The sequence below is a fragment of the Mus musculus genome, chromosome 8 (genome assembly GCF_000001635.26).
Source record: "Mus musculus strain C57BL/6J chromosome 8, GRCm38.p6 C57BL/6J".
Lineage (NCBI taxonomy): Eukaryota > Metazoa > Chordata > Mammalia > Rodentia > Muridae > Mus > Mus musculus.
Genome location: NC_000074.6, coordinates 57,829,544 through 57,841,917, shown reverse-complemented (window position 1 = coordinate 57,841,917; position 12,374 = coordinate 57,829,544). Strand labels below are relative to the sequence as shown.

Here is a 12,374-nt window from a genome sequence, read left to right as displayed (position 1 = left end):
ACAAAAAATCAAAACCCAGGAACATCAGGTAATACCAGGCTCCACGTGTGTAAGACCATGTGACCATGTCTCGGTTCAGGGAGTTCAGGTGTAGACTTATTACAGGTCTAGAGCTCTTGATCTCCAAGGTCTCTGCTTTCTTTTTCCTTATTAGCTATGTCTTAGACACATGAGCCCCATCATCAGCATTCATTCTATCTCAGAGGCAGATGGGAATGTTCTGGCAAGGGCTCTTTGGCAAGAGACGTTATTGGGATGTCTCACTTTCATGGTTTTGCACATTTGCATAGCTATGAATGCCTAAGTGAGAAATCTTCCTTTGCACCTTCCCATTTACTGCCACATATTTGAACGTGTGTATTTGTGCTTCTGTATAAACACGCCAATGTACTCTAATGCATGTGAGTACAACTACTTCCTGGAACAGCGAATTTTGTGCTACAGTCTATAAAAAGGCCATGGAAACTCTACTTACAACGGCTTGTGACATTTTTCAGCTGTAGTTCCAATATTTTTCCAAAAGCTAAGTATTGAGTTATGATTGCAGCCACAAATTAACACAGTGTAGAGTTATTGGGGTGATTTTATTTGGCCAGTCAATTCAAAGTCTTGGGAATCATGGATGTTCCTGGATTCTTCAGGAGGTTTTCCTCTGTCTTAGGTAAGGATTACAATGCTGTGAAGAGACTCCATGACCATGGAAATGCTTATTTTTTTTGTAATTATTTTTTATTAGATATTTTCTTTCTTTGCATTTCAAATACTATCCCAAAAGTTCCCTATACACTCCCCCCACCCTGCTCCCCTACCCACCCACTCCCACTTCTTGGCCCTGGCATTCTCCTGTACTGGGACATATAAAGGGGCCTCTCTTCCCAATGGTGGCCGACTAGGCCATCTTCTGCTACATATGCAGCTAGAGAGATGAGCTCTGGGGATACTGGTTAGTTCATATTGTTATTCCACCTATAGGGTTGCAGACCCATTCAGCTCCTTGGGTACTTTCTCTAGCTCCTCCATTGAGGACCCTGTGTTCCATCCAATAGATGACTGTGAGCATCCACTTCTGCATTTGCCAGGCACTAGCATAGCCTCACACCAGACAGCTATATCAGGGTCCTTTCAACAAAATCTTGCTGGCATATGCAATAGTGTCTGGGTTTGGTGGCTGATTATGGGATGGATCCCCGGGTGGGGTAGTCTCTGGATGGTCCATCCTTTTGTCTTAGCTCCAAACTTTGTCTCTGTAACTCCTTCCATGGGTATTTTGTTCCCTATTCTAAGGAAGAATGAAGTATTCACACATTGGTCTTCCTTCTTGATTTTCTTGTGTTTTGCAAATTGTATCTTGGGTATTCTAAGTTTCTGGGCTAATATCCACTTATCACTGAGTGCATATCAAGTGACTTCTTTTGTGATTGGGTTACCTCACTCAGGGTGATATCCAGATACATCCATTTGCCCAAGAATTTCATAAATTCATTGTTTTTAATAGCTGAGTAGTACTCCATTGTATAAATGTACCAGATTTTCTGTATCCATTCCTCTGTTGAGGGACATTTGGGTTCTTTCCAGCTTCTGGCTATTATAAATAAGGCTGTTGTGAACATATGGAGCATGTGTTCTTATTACCAGTTGGAGCATCTTCTGGGTATATGCCCAGGAGAGGTATTGTTGGATCTTCTGGTAGTACTATGTCCAATTTTCTGAGGAACCGCCAGACTGACTTCCAGAGTGTGGTCACTTGATCTTTGACAAAGAAGCTAAAACCATCCAGTGGAAAAAAGACAGCATTTTCGGCAAATGGTACTGGCAAAACTGGCAGTTATCATGTAGAAGAATTCGAATTGATCCATTATTATCTCCTTGTACAAAGCTCAAGGCTAAATGGATCAAAGAACTCTACATAAAACCAGAGACACTGAAATTTATAGAGGAGAAAGTGGGGGAAAACCTCGATCATATGGGCACAGGGGGAAAATTCCTAAACAGAACAGCAATGGCTTGTGCTGTAAGATCAAGAATTGACAAATGGGACCTCATACAATTGCAAAGCTTCTGTAGGGCAAAAGACACTGTCAATAAGACAAAAAGGCCACCAACAGATTGGGAAAGGATTTTTACCAATCCTAAATCTAATAGGGGACTAATATCCAATATATACAAAGAGCTCAAGAAGGTGGACTCCAGAAATTCAAATAACTCCATTAAAAAATGGGGTACAAAGCTAAACAAAGAATTCTCAACTGAGGAATACAGAATGTCTGAGAAGCACCTGAAAAAATGTTCAACATCCTTAATCATCAGGGAAATGCAGATCAAAACAACCCTGAGATTCCACCTCACACCAGTCAGAATGGCTAAGATCAAAAATTCAGGTGACAGCAGATGCTGGCGAGGATGTGGAGAAAGAGGAACACTCCTCCATTGCTGGTGGGATTGCAAGCTTGTACAACCACTCTGTAAATCAGTCTGGTGGTTCCTCAGAAAATTGGAAATGCTTTTTAAACTTTTTTTTTAATTAGAGCTGGTTTCAGAGCTTTAGTCCATTACCATCATGGCAAGAAGCATGGTGGTGTGCAGGCAGACTTGGTGCTAGAAAAGGAGCTGAGAGTTCTACATCTTGGTATGCAGGCAGCAGAAGGAGATTGTATACCACACTAGGTGTAGCTTGAGCATAGCAGACCTCAATGCCCTCCCCCACAGTTACACACTTCCTCCACCAAAGCCACCCCTACTCCAAGGCCATACCTCCCAATAGTACCATTCACTATGAGCCAAGAAATCAAGCACATGAGTGTATGAGGCCATACCTATTCAAATCACCACATCCTCTCACAAGAAAATCTACTCAGAGCTCAAGCCTACCTCACTTTCTACTAGACTCAGTCCTAGGTTGAGGTTCTTGATCCATTCTGAGTTGAGCACTGCCTTTATTTCAATAGGTGTTATGGTCTGTCTAAATTGTTTATTTCATCTTGATTTAACTTTGATTTATATAATGAATTTATTCATTTCTTTTATATTTTCCAATTTGGTGGAATACGGATTTTGAAACCAATTTCTAAACCATTTTAAAACCTTAAAATAAAGAATTTAAACTGGAAAGGGCAATAATCAGAGTACACGGGACATCAGCTGTGAAATCAGCTGTAGAGATGAAGGAACCAAAGCTGGCACCTCCCTGGCAAACACAGCTGTTCTACACTTAATGCCACAGGACTTGAAGGAATGCCAGACAATGTCTCTTCTCTGTCCTACTTCCTTCTCAAAGACCTTGGGAACTGCTCGGTTGAAGAAGCCAGCCTAATACCCAGGCTCTTCCATTTCCAATCCTGAGTCCTTTCTAGTATTTTTCATAGCCGCAGGTATGTACTAACTCTAAGTCATTTATAAGAACCACTTCAAAATCATACAACTACCCCACACACTGCTGCTGACGTGCTCAGGTTCAGAATCTGAAATCCAATGTGCCTAACCAGCTTGCTCAATCCCCAAAGCCTACAAAAACACCAGGCTGGGCGTGGTGGCACACACACCTTAAATCCCAGGACTCTGGAGGCAGAGGTAGGAAGATCTCTGTGAGTGGGGCCAGATTGGTCTACAGAGCAGGTTTCAGGACAGCCAGGATTACATAGTGAGACCCTGTCTCTATATAAATAAATAGATAAACAAACAAACAAACCTTGACTCAACCCCTAGCTCTTCTCATCATAAGGAACAATATTCATTCTCTGACATAAGTCTCCTGACTCCTTCATCCCAAGGAGCACTTGTAGAGAAGATTGGCCCCTGATGATTTCTTTCCTCCCCCTTTCTATTACAATAACTTATAAATTCTGATGGGTGTCCATGTCACAGTATAAGAAATTTCTTCTTTCTTTCTTTCTTTCTTTCTTTCTTTCTTTCTTTCTTTCTTTCTTTCTTTCTTTCTTCTTCTTCTCCTCCTCCTCCTCCTCCTCCTCCTCCTCCTCCTCCTCCTCCTCCTCCTTCTTCTTCTTCTTCTTCTTCTTTTCTTCTTTTTCTTCCTCTCTACAGTTGGAGAAAGGAAGAATAGCAGCTTATTCATCCCTGTTCTTTCCAAAATGCCTGTATCTTGAAATGCTTTAAGCAATCAGATCCATTACGGGATTTGCAGACTCTCCCATTTCAACTCCTTTAGTTGTATGTAAAAAATAAAATAAAGTTAAGTAAATGTCATTAAATAACAGGAAGGAAGGTGCCATACTTGTGAGAAGAATCTCTGCCAGCTCTGAAAATTAATTACCATACTGTCAGCTGAACCCCATGCCCGGAGCAGAATGTGCACTAAGCCACAGGCTAATCCCATCGCGCTCCTCGCCCGTTATGAAACCTCTCACTGTTAACAACCCATCAGCCAGTGCTGCCTGCAGATACCTGGTTCTCCGTTTCTGATGCAAGTAAAGTGATCCTTTGGGCGTAGAAACCAATAAATAACTTGATGTTTTGTTTTGTTTGTCTTTTTTCTTTCTTGTCTCTGCTGTACAGAACCTGAAGCGTGTGGCTGAGACCTGGATGGATGAATTTGCTGAGTACATTTACCAGAGGCGGCCAGAGTACAGGCACCTCTCCACCGGAGACATCTCTGCCCAGAAGGAGTTGCGGAAGCGACTCAAGTGCAAAGACTTCAAGTGGTTCATGGCTGCTGTGGCCTGGGACGTGCCTAAGTACTACCCTCCGGTCGAGCCCCTGCCTGCAGCGTGGGGTGAGGTGAGGAGACCTGCCCTGCCCGCAAGAGTCTGTCCATCCCCCACAGCCTCCCAGGTGGGGAGGGACAGCTAAACCCTGCCAAACCTCCCTCTTTTCTCCATCAGCCCAGCAGGCTAATTTAAAACATCCCTGAGAAGTGAGTGCCTAACTTCCTTTCAGAACGTGCTAGCCAGCGTCAATATCCCATCCAAGAATTATTGAATGCTGCTGGTGCTTCATATGGATTTTTTTAATATGCCTCAAAAAGAGTTTAACTTGAGATTGGCAGAAGAGCCCACGGGAGCTCATAGAAACTGAAAGCAAGATCTTGTAACTAAGCCTGATCATGTATCTGATATGATACAACTTGTCATCGGATGTGAGAATGGCCCTCACTGTCATCAGCCTTATAGCTATTTATATATGCAAGGACGAAGCACCGGTGAGCGAGGCTAATTTCCTACCTAGGGTGTACCCTGCTCCATCAGGACGGAAGGCAAGGCACGTGGGAGCCACACTGGTTCCTTAAATGAGCACTATCCGTTCTCCTATTCAACACTCTGACCTGATTTTACTTCATGATCTCAAGTGGAAAGATCCGGATAGCCTCGGGCCCCAGATTTAAAACGTCCATCTTTGGGAATAAAATGCATTATTCCTCTGCTCTGTTCATTCACTACTATTGCGGTAGCTTTTTCCCTCTAGAAAAGAGTGCATGAAAGTAACGACTGAGTCCAATGGGGTGGATTTAGCCTAGCAATTAAACCTGCCTTTGTAAGAGAATTCCAAGGGCAAATGCTGCGCCGCGTAGGAGCCTTTTCATTATTTTTCCTTGGTTTTGTTGTCTGCTTAAGATCTCATTGCCTAGTTACTATGGTCACCCAGCTCTGAAAAACAGCTGCATAATCCAAATGAAATGATGAGCTGGCCATGGGGCTTAGTTGGCAGAGTACTTGTCTAGAATACCTAAAAGCCTGTTTCTATCCTCAGCATCATGTAAACAAGGTATGGTGCCTAGTTCCTACAACCTCATCACTTGCGGGGAGGAGGCAGGAGAATCCGAAGTTCAAGGTCCTCCTCACATACCTAAAGCAGTTGGTTTCTGACTGTCTCTTGTCTACTAGCCAATTTCTTACAAGGGATGAAGAATGACAAAGTGTGCTGGATATGTCTGTGAGATCATTCATATCTTTCACACTTGTATGGTTTTTCTTTCGTGGGGGCGGGCTTTCGTTTTGTTTTTGTGTGGTTTATTTGGGGATATCGTCTTGCTTACTTTTTAAGGAAGGATCTCTTGTATGTAGCTTAGGTTGACCACCAACTCATGATCCTGCTGTCCAGCATGCAGGTGTGCATTACTGTGTCTGGGTTGGGAGTTATTTTAAAGTGAGCTTCTTATTTTAGATTAATTGTGATTACATACACATTGTAATTATAATGTAGACATCCTATGTCCAACTGTTCGTACTAATGGCATTTGATACTTACCACATTTACTGGTGCATCGTCAAGCTATTTGATTCTTATTAGGACAATGACACTCACTAAACTAGAGTTTATTTAGATTTAACACGGTTTTTTACCAAAATCTCCTTTCTTTCTAGGATCCAGTCAAATATCCAAGGGGGCTTTGTAACATCCTACAAGCTTTAAAGCAATTGTTAGGACAAACTTAGCTCCTGAGCAAGGCAGTAGGTCAGCCTCTGTTTAATGAACAGGGAAAGGGGGTATGCAAATACTGGGTCTTTTACAGAAGGGAACCACAAACCAAAGACGCCATAAATGCAAGACCCCTATGGGAGTCCTGGGCCAAGAAGTAGGGAACTCACGGTCTCACTCAGTTCTACTCCGTCATTTGTCACCTGTTCCTCTATACCATCCTGGTTCTGTGTACACAGCCATCAGGCAATCTTTGGTTCTGGTTGTTGGGACTTGGCTTGTGAACATAAGTTATAGACCATAAATGACTCTCAGCTGTCTCCTACCTCATTCCCTGGTTCTTTCTACCCTGAAGACTATTTTCAACACAGTCCGCTTAAGATATAAAATCAGGCCATGTCCTGATTCAAAATATTCTGTAGATCTCTCTCTTTCTCTCTCTCTCTCTCTCTCTCTCTCTCTCTCTCTCTCTCTCTGTCTGTCTGTCTGTCTCTATCTCTCTCTGTTTCTGTTTCTGTTTCTGTCTTTGTGTGTGTGTGTGTATGTGTGTGTGTGGATGGTGTGTGTGCTCACTCAGTGCAAGAACATGAGTGTAGGCCCCCACAAAGGTCAGGAGTGTCCAATGTCCCCAGAGCTGGAGTTAGGTAGTTATGAGCCACCTAACATGGGGGATGCAAATCGCAAGTCATTGAATAACTTAACCATTCCTGCATACCCTCCAACTCTACCTCGTCATGCCCTGGTGTATTCTCTAGATACAGTACCCTCACCATTTTTCAAGCGTACCAAACACAATTCTATTTCATGGCCTTTATTACGCAGCTCCCATCACTTGAACTCTTTCAGACCCTGAAGGTCTATAGCTCCTCCCAGCACCTGCTTTTGGACCTAACTCAAAAGAACAAACAGCTCAAGGAAAACTTCCCTGGTCAACCTCATTCAAATTTGGATTAGCCTGCACATGCGTGGACACACAGACATGCCCTTTCAGTCCCCCATTACTCTCTAGCATCCATCACCATATCCAACTATAACATATATTTGTTGCATTTCAAAATTCCATTGATTTCCAGACTCTTCCCAAAAGCCTCTCACTTAAAAAGCAGAAGAGACAAGAGGCACAACTACTGCAGACTAATGACCTGCTGAAAGTCATCCCATCCTTTGTTTCACAATGGCAATAACTGGATCAGGGGAGGTGATGGGGCCCAGAGCAACTAACTCAGAAATTGAGCCATATGATAAATCATTCACCCCTTAGTGCTATTCAAACAGAAGCAACAAGCTTTTTCCAACAAGGATGAGAATAGGTTTAAAGTGGAAAATCATTCTCAAACCACTGACATATAGAGTGTCTCTTTTGTGTCAGGATGGGAAATTAAAAAAAAAAAAAAAAAGAACTTCCTATTATTTTCTGCTTTTCCCTTCCCCTCTTTAGAATTCATGAATTTGCTGAAGTCATTTATAGTGCTCCTTTATAATCCAAAAAGAGAAGGTTTTCAGAACCCTAAAATCCATATGTAGAGAGAATAAAAGATGCAAAACAGACGATAGGTATCATTTCCAAACAGTGCTATGGATTCTTTTAAAAGGTGTCTGCTTACTGCCCTCAATGTGCCAGTCTTGCCACATCCATTGTCATCTTGTAACTGGGCAAAACAACATTTTTTAAAATCTTTATTGTCAAAAATCCATCTCAATTCAAAACCACATTGACTGCTTGTTCTCCAAGATGAATTCGACCCTGAAATGTAGAATGTTTATAAAATCGGGCACCCTAAACAGACCCCACTCTTCTGTGCTGCTTCAGGCTGCTACTCTTGACTCCTAACCTATTTGCTTCCTCTCCCTGCTAACATTTTCCAAGTAACCAGGATTCTTCAAATTCTCCTGCATTAGCTTCCAGAAAAGGCAGTCCAACACTGGGAGATGCTTCAGCTAAAAGACCAAAATGATGTTGCCTCTTTCAAACATATTCCGCACTGTGCTGTTGATGTCAGATACAAGGATAAAACCTGCACTTTTTCTGCACAAGGAACCAACCCCTAGCATCCTCTTAGGAGTAGTCAGGCCAGCTCTCCCTACAACCTTTCGTAGCAGGGAAAGCTGCTAAATGAGACCATCCCTCTGTCCCCTCAACAGCTCATTCTGTCACTCACACTCTGTGTATCATCAAGCTAGGTCTTTAAACGAAGCATTCATCCCAAGATAATCTGTCATTCTGAATGTATTAGATTTGACATAACCTACCACATGTTTCCTAACAGCGCTAGTACCTTATGCTAACCTAACTCTGTAAAGCTCAACACAGTAAAGAAAAAGGTAAGGATAAATACAAAGCTGAGTTATCCTTTCAAATTTTTCTATGGATTTTTCTCAGCTGTTATAATGGACTAAGATGCTCTAGGGAATCTCATACTATAATCTGGGTTCCATATTCCCAGATGAGCAGGCGGCATGGCTTGGTATCCAAATGGTAGCAAGTTGTCTCAAGTCACAATGGAGTGTGAAGTGCTTCAGGACTAATTGATTCTTCTTTTTCTTCTGTTACACGTGACATATATAAACATGTCCATCAAATTTTTCTTTTCTTAGCCTGAAAATGTAACCCAATTGATACAGTGCTTGCCTAGCATGTATGAAGCCATGACATCAGTCCACAACACCGTAAAAATGAAATGTGTTGGTGTTTGCCTCTATATCTCAGAACTCAGAAAGTAATGTCAGGAGGATTGAAAATTTGAGGATGTCTTGTATTACAGAAAATTCAAAGCTGGCTTGGGACACATGAGATCCGGTCCTAGAAGGAAAGAGAGGAAGAAAGAAAGAAAGAAAGAAAGAAAGAAAGAAAGAAAGAAAGAAAGAAAGAAAGAGGGAGGGAGGGAGGGAGGGAGGGAGGGAGGGAGGGAGGGAGGGAGGGAGGGAGGGAGGGAGGAAGGAAAGAAGGAAGGAAGGAAGAAAAAGAGAGGGAGAGAGGGAGAAAGACATGTAGAAAAGAACTTTTGTCTAAAGGAAATGCCAACCTTGAAAATAACGATTTATTTTAAGTTAAACAGTCACAAAATTAACAATGGATATGCCAAGATTGGCACATTAAAGAGAGGAAGCAGAGAGAGAAAAACACATGCATTTTATTCATTGTGAAAATATACATATTTGTATTGGCATATGTTTATAACACTAAATATATACTCTTCTGGCTCGTGAAATTTAAGGTATAGTTATAACGTCTTCATCTTAGTTTCTAATTTACCTTTGTGAATATTTAGTTTTTACTTTAATTATACAGATGTATGAAATATTAAGTAAAGATTGGTATTGGAAATTAAATGTCTCTACAATAATCTTACTTTTAAAATAGAGGAAAATTTCTGTTCATATGAACAGGAGTCCTGCTTATTTCATACTTTCAGGGATAGCAAATGCAAGAACAAAATTAAACATAGATGCAATACAATGAATCCAAAAGTCTTTATGAAAGGTAGGTTTGTGTCATGTGAGCTCAACATAACAATGGACTCTTGGTGGTCCCAGTAGAGATTACAAATTGCTATCAAAATAAATAAGCTGAGTAAAATGACATCAACATGTATAACCAGACACCCCCATTTTAAAAAATTAGGTACTTTACGATAGTTTTAAAGGACAATCAAATACAAAAAATTAACAGCGAAACTAAAAAATATCCTCACGGGTCCAAGTTGAAGACCAGTCCATAGGACTGTAGGAATGTAAGTCCTGCTGACCATCCTTGGTTAACAAGGACCTCAGAAATGTTGCAGATGGCCTTGGGATGTTTGTTGTTGATGTTATTGTTGTATGACTTTTGTTGTTGCTGTTGTTATTGATGTTGTTTCTTTTGTGGCAGAGACACATTTTATCACCTAATCCAAGCACTAAAAAAGAGCCTGTTGTAAATCAGATCCAAAATGAAGTACTGGAGATCCACAGAGACAAGCCGAAGCTGTCAAAATGTCAGGATTTGAGCCGGATCAATCGCACAGAACCATACACATATTTAAAAGCAACAGGAAAGATATTTCCAAATCTAGAAGACACACACAAAGAGGCAGGAAGTTTTTGTGTCTGAGCCTGGAGCTACAAGAATATGACTTGTGAAAGATAGTATTGTTTAACACTGAGAGAGAGAGAGAGAGAGAGAGAGAGAGAGAGAGAGAGAGAGAGAGAGAGAGAGAGGAGAGAGAGAGAGAGAGAACACTCCACATGAACTTTCCTCTAATAGTCCAATAAACTATTTAATTTATATTTAGAAAATAAAAAGAGATTGTGATAAAGCCCCAGACTAAGGTACAACAAGGATAAAGATAAAAACGAGACAAATCCCACTCCAATGTGCAGTGGAAATGTACATGCGTAGCTATATGAAGAAAACCACAATTAAGGGCAAATGTCAAAATGAGCTGAAGGATTTCAAAATCAGTCAGGATTAGAATAGCTCACAGAAGAGTCGGCTAGAATACGAAAAAACTTTCTGAACAAAGAGCTGAGAAAACTCAGGGATGGACTGGCAAAGCACAAAATAATTTCAGAGATGAAGCTTAAAGAAGACTCAAGAGAGCCAAAATTCACAGCAATGAAAATTGAGGCGGGAAGGGAGAAGGATGCTAACAAGGAAATGAAGAGGAAGGAAAGAATTCATCAAAAGATTTGCAACAGCAGAGCAAGCGTGACCTAAAATCCTCAAAGAAGAAAATCCTTCCCAAAGTGAAAGACAGAAAACATTTAAAACTATAACTCAAGGAAATGCTAGAATGAAAGATTTGAATCAGCATGCCTTGGAGACTCGGGAGCCATCAGCAGAAAATGTTTCCATATACAGTGATTGTATTTTTAAGATAAGGAAAAATGTGCACATCAAAGTAAAAAATAATAAATGAGATTTTAAAGTAGGATTTAAAAAAAAACCGGAAGGCAGTGGAACAGCATTGTAAAGATTCTTTAAAAAATAATAATAATAAAATACCAGCCAAAGATTTTCTATCAAACCAAGTTATCCTTCAAGCATCAATGCTGTTGAAAAACAGTTTATGAGCTGTTTAATAGCTGAAGGATGTGTCTTAAAGATTTATCTTCAGTTTCACTTGTATGCTCATGCATGTCTATGTCACGTGTGATCAGGTATCAGTGGAGGCCAGAGATGATAACACAGCCCCTGGACTTGGTTCTGAATTGCCCTGCATAGATGCTGGGAACTAAACCCAGGTTCTCTGGAGAAGTAGCTAGTGTTCATACCATCTGAGCCATTTCTCCAGCCCAGATTGCTTTTGCCAAGCCTCTCTGAGAAACTTGCTAAAGGATATATAATAACATTATATATACAATAATCAGTATGATAAATATATCTAATATATAGTGTGTATAATATATTATGTATAATATATTACATTATTATATGTAATGATGTAATATGATCTGATATAATAATCAATATATAATAAACAAGTATATTGGAGCTGAGATCAAACATATAAACAAATCTATTAGGGGAAAAATATTCCAGTTGATTAGAACTGTAAAGCAAATTTAACTCCCGGTTATATGTGAGACACAATCAGATCAAAGTGGTAGAGAAAGGGTTAAAAATTAAAGAAGAAACAGAAATACATCAGATGAGTTCAAATAATGAGAAGCAGCATTTGAGAATTTGACATGTGATGAGAATTAGGATGCAGTATGAAATGATTTTTAAATGCTAAAAAAAAAATCATTATAATTCCAAAGGCGATTGAAAAATAAACTCCATGAGATCACTAGATTACTGGAGATTACTCCAGAAATTACTAAAAATGCATAGACATAGGCAGAATCACACTAAGAAGGCATTAATACAAACTCCCTTAGTCCCAAACTAGACAAAATAATAGTGCTTATAGAATTTAAACCATTAATAAATATAGTAGGTCTAATTCACAAATCTCTTTCTGGAAACCAGATTCAATTTATCTTATTTTCAAGTGCATAAATTTGAAAGCCTAGTGATGTTA

General features: G+C 40.3%; 1 protein-coding gene across 3 annotated transcripts in view; it reads left to right on the top strand.

Moving 5' to 3' along the window:
• The window catches only part of Galntl6 (UDP-N-acetyl-alpha-D-galactosamine:polypeptide N-acetylgalactosaminyltransferase-like 6), a 1,140,043-nt gene that overhangs the window by 1,070,614 nt on the left and 57,055 nt on the right, over positions 1 to 12,374 (top strand). For 2 of the 3 annotated variants that reach the window (XM_017312847.2, NM_175032.3), the window contains one exon: positions 4,510 to 4,731. The exons of the other annotated variant lie outside the window; for it this stretch is intronic. In XM_017312847.2, the coding sequence (XP_017168336.2) occupies positions 4,510 to 4,731 (222 nt within the window). The remainder of the gene's footprint in view (positions 1 to 4,509; positions 4,732 to 12,374) is intronic. 3 annotated transcript variants of the gene reach the window in all.